General features: G+C 44.8%; 1 protein-coding gene across 3 annotated transcripts in view; it reads left to right on the top strand.

Annotated features, from left to right (window-relative positions):
- Positions 1-17,080, top strand: part of RAB41 (RAB41, member RAS oncogene family) — an 87,785-nt gene that overhangs the window by 12,591 nt on the left and 58,114 nt on the right. For all 3 annotated transcript variants that reach the window (XR_004539396.1, XM_033943929.1, XM_033943930.1), the window contains exon 3: positions 8,980-9,033. Coding sequence is in view for 2 of the 3 variants with exons in the window: in XM_033943929.1 (XP_033799820.1) it covers positions 8,980-9,033 (54 nt within the window). In the remaining variant the exon portion in view is untranslated. The remainder of the gene's footprint in view (positions 1-8,979; positions 9,034-17,080) is intronic.

Here is a 17,080-nt window from a genome sequence, read left to right as displayed (position 1 = left end):
GCTTTCTCCTGGACTCCTCTAGGACGAAGACTATTCTTGCTTGTTTGGATTACCTTGCTGCCCTGGGGATGGAGCTTCTTGGCTTGGATTTGGTTGCGTTACTGCCGGATGCGTGCTGAGGGGCCTTTGGTGGTTTGCTGGCAAGATACTTGGGGAGAAGATGCTCCTACCCCTTTCAGCCGGCTTTTGAGCAGGACTGGACTTCTGATGACATTATTCTGAATCCCTTTTAGACCTGCCCAGGAGAGCTAGCTGCCTTGTTTTGTGTTAATCTGTGGGGCTGGCTGTCTTGGATCTCTTTTACTATTTTGTGCCCTTTGTGTTTGGTCTTTTTGTCCGGGGGCTGGGATGTTTTCCTGTCCTCTGTTCTCCACTGTTTTATCTTAGGCTGATTTGGGCATGGCTGCGACCGGTGCTTGTGGCGGGGGCTGCGTGGGGGGGGGGGGGGGGGGGGGGGGGGGGGAGTGTGAGCATCGGTGTTTGAGTGCGGTGGGTGTTGGTGGCATGGGGGTGTGGTCGCCAGTGTGGATGGGGAATAAGGTGGGGGGTTTGTTGGAGGGGAGGAGGGTGGGTTCTTTTGTCTGCAGGGGGGGGGTTTGTTTGAAGAAGTTGAATATTGAGTTGGTGGGTAGTTTGGGGTATGGGGTGCATCCTAGGAATCTGGCTCAGTCTGAACTTTTGTATGAGTGGACGGAGCGCCGGCTCGGCTGGGAGGCTGGTGCTGCCGTCCCGTATGATCTTTGGTCTTTTTTGTGTAGTTTGGGTATAGCTGGTTATTATGCCGGGGGTTAAGATTGCTAGCTTTAATGTAGATGGGTTACACTCTCCTGTTAAGCGTAGTAAGGTACTTCAGTACTGTAGGAAACTACAGGTGGATGTCTTGCTTCTTCAAGAGACACATCTCAACGCGTCTGAGCATGCTAAGCTCCGCAGGGATTGGGTGGGTGAATTTGTTTTTGCTTCCTTTAATAACAGACAGCGGGGTGTAGCTGTGCTTTTCCATAAGAAACATACCTGTACTATGCACAAAATGATTTCGGATTCTGAGGGTCGGTATGTAATTTGGGCAGGGGTGTTTCAGGGAACGAAATATGTTTTTTGCTCTATCTATGCCCCTAATGTGTATTCTCACCGTTTTTTCTCTGTATTAGTTGCTGCCCTTGCTCCCTTTTCTGAGTACCAACTGGTGCTCGGTGGGGATTTCAACATTACTGCTGACCCCCTAATTGACTGTAAACCTCCCAGGCCTCGCTTACATCAAGGGGAACACAAGGGGATCAACTTTGTTGCTTCGCAGTTGGGCCTTGTGGACCTTTGGCGCACGCTCCATCCAGACGAATCTGATTTTACTTTCTATTCACCAGTGCATAAAGCACACAGTAGATTGGATTATTTGCTAGTTGCCCCACCCCTTGTGTCCGGAGTCCGTAGAGTGACGATTGAGGATGGAGTACTCTCCGATCATCACATGGTCTGGATGGAGCTTCTTGATCACCAGGCGCCCCAGAGGACCTTGTCGGGCTGGAGAATGAATCCCACTTTGTATGAGGATAAAGATTTCCGCACTTTTTTGGCGAACCAATGGGATTCTTATCTCACCGATAACTCCTCTGCTGATGTTTCCGAGGTGATATACTGGGAGGCTAGTAAAGCTGTTCTAAGGGGTAAAATTATGGCTTACACCTCCCATAAGCGGAAAGCACAGGATAAGGCACTGCTGGATCTGTCCCGTCAGTTGGGTCAGGTGCGGGGGGAGTTGCATAGAAAGAGTTCCTCAGCCCTCAAGAGTCACTACGTGGAGCTGCGACGTCAAATTAATGATTTACTGGCACAGAGAGCCCTGCGGGATATTCAGATGTATAAATACCGTTTGCATAGGTGGGGCAACAAGGCAGGGAAATTGTTGGCCTCCTTGGTTAATCGCAGGGCCCGCAGGCGACATATTTCCAAAATCTGGGCTCCTGATGGCTCTGAGGCAACTTCGCCCGAGGCTATCCAACAGAGTTTTGTACAGTTTTATCGGGCTCTCTATGATCGGGGGAGCTGTGACACTGAGCAGAGAGCAGAGTTTTTTCGTGGCCTTCCCCTCCCTGAGTTGTCCCAGGACCAGAGGGATGCACTTAACGCTCCAGTGCAGGGCATTGAGATCCAGAGAGCTATACGGGCTTTAAAGCTTGCGAAAGCTCCTGGCCCGGATGGACTGGGCCCCGAATACTACAAATTACTGGGGGAGAGGATTATTGGTCCCTTTCAGGCTTTATGTCAGGCCATGTGTGAGGGGGGTTTGCCTCCGCATCGGCTTACTCACGCTCACATTGTTGTATTACCGAAACCTGGACGGGCGGAAGACCAGCTGGGGTCCTATCGGCCTATATCTCTGTTGAATCAAGATATTAAGCTCTTTGCGGCCATTATGGCTGCACGACTTGGCAAGGTCCTGCCCGGTCTGGTTCACCCGGACCAGGCTGGATTTGTCCCAGGGCGGTATTCTTCAGCTAATGTTTTGCGAGCCCTATCGGTACTTCAGAACCCGGCGCTGCTCCGGAGACACCAGGGTCAGGAGAATGCCCTTATTGTCAGCCTGGATGCGGAAAAGGCATTTGATAAAGTTCTCTGGGATTATCTATTCTGGATTTTACCACAGATGGGTATCATGGGGAGCTTTCTGGCCGGGGTTCGTTCACTATATGAGCAGCCGACTGCACAGATCTTGGTGAATGGGGCGCTCACCTCCTCCTTTTCCCTAGCTCGAGGCACGCGTCAGGGATGCCCGCTCTCTCCTATGCTGTTCGTACTGGCCCTTGAACCTCTAGCGATTAAGATCAGGCACACTACAAAATTGCGGGGTATACATCTGGGGACGCAAGAATTTAGAATCAATTTGTTTGCTGATGACATGCTTATATTTTTGGGGGATGTTATTACGGGAGTGCCTGCACTAATTCAGATTATCCAACAATTTGGCATGTTTTCCGGTTTGAGTATTAATTTTGAAAAGTCGGAAGCTTTGGCGGTTCACTCTCACTGTGTGGCTCACCATGACCCTTCTTTCCCATTAAAATGGTCTGGGGGCACGCTTAAATACCTGGGAGTGTTTTTGCATGCGGATCCTCGTGTGGTATATAGAAAAAATGTGCTTGACAAACTAGATGCGGTTGGAACGCTTTGCAAGCGGTGGATGGACTTTCCGATTTCTTTTCTTGGTCGCGTTGCTCTTTTTAAGATGGTCCTCTTGCCAAAGCTGCTCTATCCTTTGCAGATGGTGCCTCTATGGGTCACATGTAGAGATCTTAGGAAATATAAAGGCATTGTTTCCTCTTTCATATGGCGCTCTAAACGGGCGCGAATTGGTTACCCAAAGCTTATTAGAGAACGGTCTCAGGGAGGGGTAAATCTCCCGGATCTCCGACTCTATAATGTGGCGGCTTTGCTTCGCTGGGTGCACGAAATCTACACAGGGGAGACTAAGTTTGCCCCGAGGGGTTTTTGGCCCATGTTGGCGGACCCGGTATCCGTGTTTAATCTCTTGAGACCCGGGGCTGGCACTTGTGCTTCTTTGTTGCGACCTTTGCGGACTGCTTGGGGGTGGTGGCGCAGAGAAGTGGGGGGCTCGTCGGGCCCCTCCCCTTTCATGGAGTTCGTGGCTAATCCTGCTTTCCCTGCGGGTGCACATGTCTTCTTTGTGCGGGCTAGCCGATCCGGGTGCCGATTTGTTGGCCAGCTTGTGGAGCTGGGCTCGGGGCGACTGCCGGATTTTTTTGCATGTCAGGAGCACTGGGCGTGGACTGCAGGGTCCGTACTGTTCTATCTACAACTACGTAGTTATTGTTCTTCGCTTCGGCTGCCGTCCGGGAAGTTGCCCTCCTTTTCCTCGCTGGATAAGGCTTTCCTTTCCCTCTCCTTTGAATTTAACTCGCTCTCGGCTTGGTACAAACTGGGGAGAGATTGGAGGCCTGCTGAGGTTTTTCTGTCCCGAATGGCGGATGGCTGGAGCTCTGAGTTGGGTGAAGAGGTTACGGGTGCTGAGTTGTCACAATGCTTTGCGGATGGAGCGGGGGCGACTCCCAACGTTGCCTTACATGAAATTCATCTTAAGATCGTGCATAGGGCTTATATCACCCGCAGCGTTGGATACACTATGGGTCTGTGGCCTGATGCCTTTTGTACCAGGTGTCCTGCTCTCAAGGGGACGCTGGTGCATCATTTTTTGGAATGCTCTGTGGTGGGATCGCTGTGGGTACGTGCACTTCAAGAGGTGGAGGATGTTTTGGGGTGCTCCCTGGAATGGTCGTACAAGACTCTGCTGCTTGGTGTCACGGCTCCCCTAACTGAGGCTGGTATTTCTGCGCCTCTGCAACGCTTTGTGCTGGTGGCCCTAGGGCTCGTTAAGAAGCTAATTTTGCAACACTGGGTGGGTAGTGTGTGCCCTACGTTCCAACAATGGAGAGCTAGTATGTCCCAAATGGCGGTCTGGGAGCGGCAACGCAAGAAGGATGCCACTAGCTGGCAATCAGTGGCTTATGTGGAGTGCTGGGACTCGTTCTAAGCTGGGTTAGTTCCTTAGGATGCAAGGGGGGGGGGACGGGGGGGGTTGGGGCGGGGGACGGGAGGGAGGTTTGTTTTCCTGTTGTTCTGTTTTAAACATGAAAATTGCGACCTTTCCTGAGACGGCTATATTTGACTGTATGATCTCTGGCCTAGCTGTATTGTATGCCTGATTATTGTATCTATGCTGTTATTATCTTTTGGCTTGGCTGCTGATTGTCCTTCTCGTGACTGGTTCATTCAATAAAAATATTTTCAAAAAAAAAAAAATAGTGGGCATTTCCAAATGCATTCTGTTCATCTATTGAGAAATGTCCTTCAAGCATGTAGCTCATCCTTTCATCCCTTCCCCCTTTCTATCATGAACTTAAGAGACAGGAAGTAGCAGAAAAAAGTCAGAATAATGCTGAGGGCTGCACCAGAGGTCTCCAGAGGCTGCCATTGGTCCCCAGACCTTGCATGGAAGAACACTGTGCTGCTAGATGGAACATTTTATTGCTAAATCTTCCACACTCCAGACTAGAGCTGCCCGATATCTGATTCAAATAAATTCACCAATTGGGTTTCCCCCCAAAAAAACGGACTTGCCGATCCATCCCATCAGCAGTGGCACTGAAGTTTTTTCTGAGCCTCCTCGCCGCCAATCTAGTTTGCCTTTTGCTCTGCCAGAGTCCTTCCTTCTAATGTAACCTCCTCGTGATTCAGTTATGGCTCTCCCAACTCCCCCCACCTACCTCCACCCCACCCAGTAGCATAGTAAGGGGGGGGTGGCGGACTGCCCCAAACGCCGCATTGGTGGGGATGCTGGCACCCTTCCTCTTTTTTGCCAGCTTTGTGCCAGCTCCTTCCCTTTTTAATTTTCCCGGCATGAGTAGCATCACGAACTTGCTGCCCGTGTCAGTGTCAGCTCTCTCTGACATCACTTCCGGGTCCTGTGCCTAGGAAGTGATGTCAGAGGGAGAGCTGACACTGACGCAGGCAGCAAATTTGTGATGCTGCTCATGCCGGGAAAATTAAAGAGGGAAAGGGGCAGGGAAGAGGGGCACATATGATTGGGGGAGGGTTGGGAAAGCGTGGGGGAGTGGTGTCTGCCCCGGTTGCCACTCACCCTCATTCGCTGTAATTTTAAATCTTTGGGCAGTCAGCAGTTCTGCTGCCTGATTCATGATTCAAATCGATTCATCGCTTCACTTCGGGTGAATCGATTCAAATCGATTCAAAAACAAAAAAAAAAATCGGCCTCCCGATTCAGTGACTGACCCTCGCCCCCTAAAGCAGGAGCGGCAGTGCTGCCTCTTGCTGGCCGGCCACTGCTGCTTCTGCTTTAGAGGGTGAGGGGGGAGGGTCAGTCGGGAAGTGCTGTGGTATCCGGCTTCCCCCCTGGCCTTCTGTGCATCCATTTACCTAATTCCAGCAGCGGAGCAGCCTGCAGAGAAGATTACCTGTGCTAGCAATCTTTGTAGGTTGCCATCGGCTCCCGGAGCTGTTGTTTCCTCTGCCACGATCCTGCCTCTGACGTCAGAGGAGGGGCAAGACCGCGGCAGAGGGAAAACAGCTCCAGAGGCCAATGGCAGCCTGCAAAGATCGCTAGCACAGGTAATCTTCTCTGCAGGCTGCTCCGCTGCTGGAATTAGGTAAATGGAAGAGTGGGAGGCCAGGAGGGTTTGCAGGCCTTTGGGGGGACGGACGGTGCATGCCTTCGGGGGAGGGGGTCCGTGGTGTAAAAAAGTACACAGAGGGAAGGGGGATTCAAAGAGATGTGCATGTGCCAGACTGAGGGGGGAGAGAAAAATAATTCCTCTTAAAACAGAGGAGAGATGGTGGACAATGGGATATAGGGAAGGAAGGAACAGAAATGGAGAGAAGTTGGAAACAAGGGATGTGTGGAGGGGGATAGAGATACTGGATAGGAGGGTAATTGGGAAGAGAAAGGGAGAGATGGTGGACCCTGTGCTGGTGGGGAAGGAGGGAGAGATGCTGGATGAAAGGGTAGTTGAGAAAAAGTGGATCTGGGGATGGAAACAAAAAAAGGAAAGATGCCAGACCTCCCTGAGAGGGAAGGGAAACAGAAGGGGGGGGGGGGGGAGGACAGAGATGGAAGATGGATGGTTAGCAAGAAGAAAGGAGACCCTGGCAAGCGAGTTATCAGAAGACAACCAGAGCCTGGGACCAAAATGATTTGTTTAATGACCAGACAACAAAAGGTAGAAAAACTAATTTTATTTTTTGTTTTGTGATTACAATATGTCAGATTTGAAATGTGTATCCTGCCAGAGGTGGTGTTAGACTGCGAATGTGAGCTAGAATTTAACAGAGAAAGGAAAAGTCATTTTTGTTTGTTTATTTTGTTTACACCACAGCACCAGTGTGGGTAGGAGAGGGCAAAGGGGGTGAAGAGACTATAAAATAGTTTTAGGATTGAATGCCGCAGTGCTGGCCCTGAAGCAGCGGACAAACAGTGAGTCCGCGAAATGCTGGCCGCGTCAGCTTGTGCAATACTGGCTTGTGCCACTATTTGAGCACTGCTGAAAAAAACATATCCAGTGACAAGCGCCGTTTAAAGATAAGTAGCTTGTCATTTTTTCAAATCCTTAATAGTGCATACAATGTGGGGAAATTTGCACTGATAGTGAGGTTTTCTATAAAATGAATTAAAATAAAATGAACTAAAAGTATATATAAAAAAAAGTTTTCTACAGGAAATATTTTAAGATTAAATTATTAAAGTTTATATGTTTTAAAACCTAAGCGGTCAATGATTGGAGCAGGGAGCTAAATTGCTACGCTGATCACTCGAGTTTGTGATATAAATACCATGCGTAGGCTCCAGTTCTGAGACCGTGGTAGTAGAGTATGATGCACTTCATGGTTATAGTGGTAGGCTAGTTTGTTTCCATTTATAAAATAAACCCACCAGGATGTTTGGAAAAAACACCCACTTGGGCAGGAAAATTGAATCGAAAAATCGATTCAATGGGCTGAATTGAATCAATTTTTTTTTTCTTGAATCAAGCAGCACCAGTCAACAGTAGCAATGAGATAAGCTTGCTGCCATCAGTCTGTCCTAAAAGCCTTCATTCTGCAGCGTCCTATCTATGCAGGAACAGGAAGTTGCAGGATGAAGGCTTCTACAGCAGGCTCACTTCAATACTACTGTCGGCTGCCCAAAGTTTTAAAATTATAACACCGAGGAGATGGTAAGGGGGGAGTCAGGAGCTGGAGAGAGAAGTCATGCCACAGGATCCTGCTAAGGGGGGCTGGGGTTGTGGTTGGGAAGGGAAGGACGGACATATGCTGCATGGGCTGATGGTGTTAGGAAGGCAGGAAGGACAGATGCTGAATGGAATGGGAGGGGGTTGGGAAAGCATGGAAGAACAGATGCTGCTTGGGCCACGGCGGTTGAGAAGGGTGGTAAGAGATGCTGCCAGTGGGGGAAGGAAGCGAAAAGGAGAATGGTTGGACATAGGTACATGGAGCAGAAGGAATAGGGAAAATTGTTGGACATGATAGTGGTGGAAAGGAGAGAGAAATATTGGATGTTATGGTAGAGAGAAGGGTGGGACAGATGGAAAGGGGTGCAAGCGGGAGGAATGTTGTACATGGTATGGTGGTGGAGGGAAGGGAGGAAGGAAGAGATTAAGACATTGAAATGCAAACATATGTCTAGAGCAAAGGTGGGCAACAAGGGTTGTAATCCAGTTGGGTTTTCAGGATTTCCCCAATGAATATGCATGAGATCTATTTGCATGCACTGCCTCCCATTGTATGCAAATTTATTGGGGAAATCCTAAAAACCCGACTGGATTCCAGCCCTCGTTGCCCACCCTTAAAAATGTAATTCATTTAATCCATGTTTCTAGCTAATTTTAAAGCTATGTTATAGATTGGATGTTCGTATCTTTGAAATGATATTGCCTTGGTTAAATAAAATGTTTAAACTTAAAAAGCTGTGTCAATTGCAATTGAATCAAAAACCAACAGGGTGAATCAAATTGAAAATATTTTCCCTGAGTCAGGCAACAATATTTAATTTAAAATAGGTCATATTGAAGGAATGATAAATTTCATTTTATATTATAGTTTTATTAGGGTAATTACTTTAATACAATGTGAATAGGAGAGGGTAGGGGAAAGGAGGTGGGGGGTTGATTTGGCTCATATGCAAATATATTTTGAAGGAATGATAAAAATATGTATGTAATATTATAATTGTGAATCTATTTGAAATGAAATCTATTTGTCAATAAAATGTTATAAATTAATTTAAAATCATTTTCGTATGGTTCTTGGACCTGTAAGCTGTTGAATACTGAGTGTGAAGTTTACCCTTTTTTGTTAAAGATATGAAATGTGATTTGAAATTGGATTAAATTACTGGTGACTTAGTCTTTCATTTCACACATCAACACTAAAACATTTTTTTTGTGCTTTTAGGCTACCATTGGAATTGATTTTCTCTCAAAAACAATGTATCTAGAAGATCGCACGGTAAGTGAAGAGTGTTCATTTAGAAAAATTCCTTTGATATCAGCAGAAAGCATCCCAGATCTTGAAGCTTGTTTGGAATTTTTGTACTTTGGGTCTAATAAAACTCATTTGATCTCATTTCTTTCTTTCTGAGAAAGTTACACTTCTGCCCATTGCTTCCAAGTTAGACATGTGCTTGGCTTTCTTGCATGTCATCTGAATACGACTAGGTCTGGTTTATGACTGCTTTCTTTATTCTGGGCCAAAAGGTTAAAAGTATCGAGATCTGTGGAAGTTTCTGGTTCTATGTTTTTGTTTCTTTGATTTTATTTTTTCTTATTTTTATCCTATTCAATTTCTCCAGGAAGAAAGTTCATAGTTTATTTAAATTTTTGATTAAACGCTTATCCAACTGTACAAAGCGTTGTATATAATAATTTAAAATAGCTGGGAAACAAACAGTTTAAATTATTAGACATACACCGACTAATTATACATCTTATAATCGGAAAACATTGGGAAAAAGGGAAGAGCTACAATTTCTTATAAGAAAACATAAAAGGAAAATACAATAGGAGAGGGGGAAAAGTTAAATGGAGTGGAAGTGTCTACTAATGTAAAAGATTTTTTTCAGTTATAGGCGTCTTTAAAGAGAAAGCATTTGAGATTGCTTTTGAATTTCTGCAATCCCATTAATAGTAATATAGATAGCAACAGATAGATTTTCCAGCTGTGGCTTCCTCCATGCATGTCTCAGTAGCAGACTATGGACTTTTTTTCCAGGAACTTGTCCAAAGCTTTCTTTTTAAAACAAAACATGCTAACCGCTGTTACCACATCCTCTAGTAACAAGTTCCAAAGCTTAACTATTCTTTGAATTAAAAAAGTTTTGGCCAGGTACTAGTGACCTGGATTGGCCACCGTGAGAATAGAACTGGGCTTGATGGACCAGTACAGCTGTTCTTATGTAATTTTAGTGAGTGTTCCCTGGTGTTTGTACTTTTTGAAATAGTGAAAAATTGATTCACTCTTACCCATTCTACACTACTCTGGATTTTGTAGACCTCAATCATATCCCCCCCCCTCAGCCATCTCTTTTCCAAGCTGAAGAGCCCCAGTCCACCCTCCTTAGTCTTTCCTCAGATGAGAGGAGTTCCATCCCCTTTATCATTTTGGTTGCTCTTCTTTGAACATTTTATACCACTATATCTTTCTTGAAATACGGCCACAGTACTCAAGGTAAAGACACACCATGATTGGATACAGAGACATTATAATATTATGTGTCTCTTAACTTTATTTTTATAATAGCTTCCACTATTTCACTGGCACTGATGTCAGGCTTACCTATCTGTAATTTCACAGTTCACTCCTGGAACCCTTTATAAAAATCAGCGTAACATTGGCTGCCTTCCAGTCTTCAGGCACTATGGACGATTTTAGCAAAAGGTTTCAGATCACTAACCAAGTTATTTATTACTCTTTAACTTGTCAGTATAGCTCAGTATGTCTTCCAGGTTGATCAGTTCCTCCGCATTGTCACCCTTGAAAACCATTTCTGCTTCAGCTCGCTCTCGTACATATTCCGTAAAGACCAAATCCAAGAATTCATTCAGTCAGTCCACTATGTCTGTATCCTCCCTGAGTGCTCCTTCTGCTCCTCAATGATCCAACGGTCCCACAGATTCCCTCACAGGTTTACCTGAAAAAGTTATTACTGAATTTTTTCCTCTTTGGAAAGTTTCTCTTCATTTTCTCACTTAGATTTCTTTATCAGTGCTTTGCATTTAACTTGACAGTTCCTATATTACTTCTTATTTTCTTCATTTGGATCCTTTTTCTATTCTTTACTAGAAACATAGAAACATAGAAATAGACGGCAGATAAGGGCCCACGGCCCATCTAGTCTGCCCACCTTAATGTCCCTCCCCTACCTTTGCCCTGTGAATAGATCCCATGTGCCGATCCCATTTGGCCTTAAAATCAGGCACGCTGCTGGCCTCAATCACCTGTAGTGGAAGACTATTCCAGCGATCAACCACTCTTTCAGTGAAAAATAATTTCCTGGTGTCACCTCGTAGTTTCCCGCCCCTGATTTTCAACGGATGCCCTCTTGTTGTCGTGGGACCCTTGAAAAAGAAGATATCTTCCTCCGCCTCGATGCGGCCCGTAAGATACTTGAACGTCTCAATCATGTCCCCCCTCTCTCTGTGCTCCTCGAGCGAGTATAGCTGTAATTTGTCAAGCCGTTTTTCGTATGGTAGATCCTTGAGTCCCGAGACCATCCGGGTGGCCATTCTTTGCACCGACTCCAGTCTCAGCACATCCTTGCGATAATGCGGCCTCCAGAATTGCACACAGTATTCCAGGTGGGGCCTCACCATGGATCTATACAATGGCATAATGACTTCCACCTTACGACTGACGAAACCCCTTCGTATGCAGCCCATGATTTGTCTTGCCTTGGACGAAGCCTGCTCCACTTGATTGGCAGACTTCATGTCCTCACTGACGATTACCCCCAAGTCTCGTTCTGCTACCGTTTTTGCTAGGATCTCGCCATTAAGGGTATAAGACTTGCATGGATTCTGGCTGCCCAGGTGCATAACTTTGCATTTTTTGGCATTGAAGTTGAGTTGCCATGTCCTAGACCATCGCTCCAGTAGGAGTAGGTCGTGCATCATGTTGTCGGGCACTGAATCTTCGTCTGTTGTGCATTTGCCCACTACATTACTCAGTTTGGCTTCATCGGCGAATAATGTTATTTTACCTCGAAGCCCTTCTGCCAAGTCTCTTATAAAGATGTTGAATAGGATTGGGCCCAAGACTGAGCCTCAAAAAGGACATGGCAATGCTTGAGGGAGTCCAGAGAAGAGCAACTAAACTGATTAAGGGTATGGAAAACCTTACATACACTGACAGACTGAAGAAGCTGGGGCTGTTCTCCCTGGAAAAGCGGAGACTCAGAGGAGATATGATAGAGACCTTCAAGATCCTGAAGGGCATCGAAAAGGTTGACAAAGACAGATTTTTCAATTTGAAAGAAACCACAAGAGCAAGGGGTCACTCGATGAAATTGAAGGGGGGCAGGTTTAAAACAAACGCAAGGAAGTTCTTTTTCACACAGAGGGTGGTGGACACATGGAACACCCTTCCGGAGGCCGTGATAAGAAATAGCACAGTACAGGGTTTCAAGGATGACCTGGATAGGTTCCTGGAAGACAAAGGGATTGAGGGGTACAGATAAGAGCAGTGGAAGGTTTAGAGATAAGTGTAGAGGTAGGCATAAAATTAGTCAGGGACCGCTGATCAGGCAATATGCCTGATGGGCCGCCGCGTGAGCGGACCGTTGGGCTGGATGGACCTCTGGTCTGCCCCGGCGGAGGCGACTACTTATGTACTTATGTACTTATGTACTCCACTAATCACCTCCGTCATTTCAGAGGGGGTGCCGTTCACCACCACCCTTTGGAGCCTACCTCCAAGCCAGCTCCCAACCCATTTCGTCAATGTGTTACCTAATCCTATAGAACTCATCTTGCTCAGTAACCTGCGGTGTGGTACGCTATCGAATGCTTTGCTAAAGTCCAGGTACACGATGTCCAGGGACTCCCCAATATCCAGCTTCCCCGTTACCCAGTCAAAGAAGCTGATCAGGTTGGATTGGCAGGATCTCCCCTTAGTAAATCCATGTTGTCGGGGATCCCGTAGATTCTCCTCATCCAGGATCTTATCTAATTGGTGTTTGATTAGAGTTTCCATTAGTTTGCTCACTATCGATGTTAGACTCACTGGTCTGTAGTTTGCTGTCTCCATCTTTGAGCCTTTCTTGTGGAGTGGAATGACGTTAGCCGTCCTCCAGTCCAACGGGACGCTGCCTGTACTAAGGGAGAGGTTGAAGAGCGCGGACAGTGGCTCCGCCAAGACATCACTCAGCTCCCTAAGCACCCTGGGGTGCAGGTTGTCCGGCCCCATTGCTTTGTTAACCTTGAGCTTTGACAGCTCACCGTAGACACTGCTGGGCGTAAACTCAAAGTTACTAAACGGGTCAACTGAGCCAACCCTTGTCTGTAGCTGAGGGCCGAGCCCTGGCGCTTCTCGGGTGAAGACTGAGCAGAAGTATTCATTTAATAGTTGGGCTTTTTCCGAATCCTTTTCCACATAGTCTCCGTCTGGTTTCCTAAGACGTACAATCCCGCCTGAGTTTTTTCTTCTATCACTGATATACCTGAAGAAGGATTTATCTCCCTTCTGGATGTTCTTTGCTAGAGACTCCTCCATGAGGAATTTAGCCTCCCTGACTGCTGTTTTGACGGCTTTTGATTTGGTTAGGTAGTCTGCTCTAGAGTCCTGCTTCCCCGATTGTTTGTAAGAGATGAATGCTTTTTTCTTCTCCTTGATCAGGTCTGAGATCTCCGCAGTAAACCACTGTGGCTTATTGTTCCTTCGCCGTTTACTTACTGATTTTACATAGCGGTTTGTTGCTTCTTGTATGGTTGCTTTCAAAGTCGACCACATGTCTTCCACGTTATCGGTTTCTTCTTGGCTTTGTAGCGCCTGGTGAACGAAGTCTCCCATTTCTTTGAAATTTGTGTCCTTGAATTTGAGGACTTTGGTTAGTGTAGTAGATTTAGTGAAACCTTTCCTGATATTGAACCATACCATGTTGTGGTCACTGGAGGCCAATGTGTCGCCCACCGAGACCTCTGTGACACTTTCTCCATTGGTAAGTATCAGGTCCAGGATTGCCTGATCCCTTGTCGGTTCCAACACCAGTTGCCTGAGGCTTGCTCCTTTCATACTATTACTACTATTATTACTATTAATTATTTCTATAGCGCTACCAGATGCACGCAGCGCTGTACAGAATCACAAAGAGTAAGAAAACAGTCCCTGCTCGAAAAAGCGTACAATCTAAACAGGCAAGAAAAACGCGGGATTTTTTTTTTTTTTTGGGGGGGGGGCTTTACTAGCCTCTTTCACTTCACCTTTTAACCATGCTGGCTCTCTTTTGCTGCTCTTTCTACTTTCTTAATACTTGAAATACATCTGGTCTGGGCTTCCAACATGGTATTTTTAAATAACATCCATGCCTGGTTTAAAGTCCTAACATTTTGCCTCTGATCCTTTTAGCTTCTTTTTAGCTGTTTTATTCATTTTATTGTAGTTGCACTTTCAAAAATTAAATGCCGCTACAGTAGATTTCTTTAGTGATTTCACGCCAGATATCAGCTCCAGATTTGATCATATTATGATCACTGTTTACCAGCAGACTTAATACCGTAACCTATGCCCTTCATTCCACAAAGGACTAAATCTTAAATAACTTCCCTCTTGTCTGTTCCTGGACCAGTTGTTCCAAGAATCAATCATTTTTTATATTTATTTATTTTATTTCAAGCATTTGTTACCTGCCTAACACCTAGGTGGTTTATAGTAAAAACATTCACAAACACACAAAATAGTACACACACAATCATCAAAACAAAATTATACAACAATAGTAATAGCAGCAGTCCCTGATGTAACATTTATCCAGTCAATATTGGTGTAGTTGAAATTGTTTGAAGAGGAGTATAATTATTGCAGGTGTTTATGACCAATGATGACTGAAGGGCTTACTCGCTTTCAGCTTCTGCTGATATGATAAGCACCTTGATATAGAGTGAGATCTTTTTTTCTCCACCACCAAGCGTTGTGTATTGCGATTCCTTTACCTCCATAGAAGAGGATAAAGATTTTGTGTATATGTGGTAATTAAAGTTGCTCATTAATATACTGTTGCTGTATTTGCCAACTTTCCTAATCCTTGTAAACACTTCTTTATCTGTCTGCTCATTCTGTCCTGGAGGACGGTAGAGCAGCCCTACCTGTATACTCCTTCCCGCCACATGTAGTATTTCTATCCATATGGATTCCATGGAGAATGTTTATTTTATTTCATTCAATTCACTCTTTAACGTATAGCGCAACACCCTTCCTTCTAATTTAATCTACTCTATCATTGCAATATAATTTGTACCCCAGTAACAGTGTCCTGTTGATTGTCCTCCTTCTACCGGGTTTCTAGCTTTTCAAACTCTCCTATCTTTATTTTTAGGCTTCTAGTATTTGTGTTTTTTCCTTGCATCTCCAGGCTGCTTAGATGTTGGTAGGGATAATTTGTGTCCTTTAAATGAGTCTTTCAAAATGAATCTCAAACAAATCAATCAGATCCAACACACCCACCAAAGCTTTAAAGTTCACGTATCTCAGATTTTGAAACTCTCAATAGGTGTCATGCTCTTAGGCTTTGACTGAACTTTACTAGCTTTTGTGGGTGTGTTGGATTTGATTGATTTGTTTCAGATTCATTTTAAAAGACTCATTTAATCTTGATTAAAGATATTTAAGACCAAGAAGACATTTAAAGCAGACAGTATCAATAATCTCATTTAAAGGGGTATTTGAAATTTAGGAGGAAGAGGTTTTTTATGCCAGTGAGGTATCTCCTAATTTTGTATCTGTCTGCATTAAAAGTGACTGCAGCAGATTAGAGGCTGAGACGTTTTCCTCCTCTTCAATAAATACTTCTTGTTTAGAGTTTAGCATCTATTTTCAAAAAGGGTTTTTTGGATAGTGAACCCCACTATTTACCCTTCCAAACTGAGAATATTGACCATTTAAACCTACTCTTTGTGTTCTGTCTTTCAACCAGTTCTTAATCCATAATAGGATATTACCTCCTATCCCATGACTTTCTAATTTCCTCAGAAGTCTTTTCATGAGGTACTTTGTCAAAAATCCAAGTACACGATATCAACCAGATAACTTTTATCCACTTGTTCATTCACCCCTTCAATGAAATGCAGTAGATTGTTGAGGCAAGATTTCCCTTGACTAAAACCATGTTGGCTTTCTCTCATTAATCCATGCTTACATAAATGTGCTGTCATTTTCTTCTTTATAATAGTGTCTACCATTTTGCCAAGCACCAACGTCAGACTCGCCAGTCTATACTTTCCTGGATCACTTCTGGAACCCTTTTTTGGCCGCCCTCCAGTTTTCCGATCGCAAATTACTGACAATAGCTCTACAAGTTCATTTTTCAATTCTGTCTGCACCCTGGGATGTGTACCATCCAGTCCAAGCAATTTGGTACTGTTCAGTTTGTCAAATTGACCCATTACATCTTCTAGTGTTAGAAATTAGTTTCAGTTTTTCTGAAGAATTAAATACATTTCTGGCACCAATACCTCCCCACATCTTCCTCAGTGAAGACCGAAGCAAAGAATTAATTTAATCTCTCCACTATGGCCTTGTCTTCCCTGAGAGCCCCTTTTATCCCTTGATCAACTAGCAGTCCAACTGTTTTTTTTCCTGGCTTCTTGCTTTTAATTTTTGCTGTGTGCTTGTGCTTTTGCTTCCAGCATAATCTTCTTTTCATGGTCTCTCTTTGCCTTGCTTATTAGCGCCGTGCATTCGACTTGCCAGATGTACTGTTCACAATTATTTTCAGTCAGATCCTTCTTCCACTTTCTGAAGAATTTTCTTTTGGCTCAAATGGCTTCTTTCTCCTCAGTCATTAACCAAGGTGGTTAACAGATTGGGTGTCTGCTTGTTTCATCACCACTTATTGGGTTGAAGAATTCAATATCAAAAGACAACTCTGTAATATATGTGAGGGAAAAAAAGGAACCGTCGGCCTCTGTGCGAGGGTTTTTTTAACAGGGCGATGGCAAATTTTATCATTTATCGCTTCATTTTATTTGTGAGGCAATGGTGACTATTTAGTGAGCAAAAATCTTAACAAATGCCAAATAAATCAAATGACGCCAGAACTTTGAAGAGGAAGTTGTAAATTTGTCAAACAGCTATTGTGCTCGTCTCCACCCAAATCCCTGGGAGCAGTTGGTATGTGAAACCTGCAGAGTTGAGTGTGTTTTTTTGAAATTTAAGTATTTATATGCCACTTATACATTCAGGAACTCAAGCATTTTCCCCTATATGTCCTGGTGGGCTCACACTCTAATGTAGCAAGGGCAATGGGGGAATTAAGTGACTTGCCGAGTGGGGGAGGGCACTTATT

The sequence above is a fragment of the Geotrypetes seraphini genome, chromosome 5 (assembly GCF_902459505.1).
Source record: "Geotrypetes seraphini chromosome 5, aGeoSer1.1, whole genome shotgun sequence".
Classification (NCBI taxonomy): domain Eukaryota; kingdom Metazoa; phylum Chordata; class Amphibia; order Gymnophiona; family Dermophiidae; genus Geotrypetes; species Geotrypetes seraphini.
The sequence above is the reverse complement of the archived record's forward strand: the minus strand, read 5'-3'. Positions and strand labels throughout refer to the sequence as shown.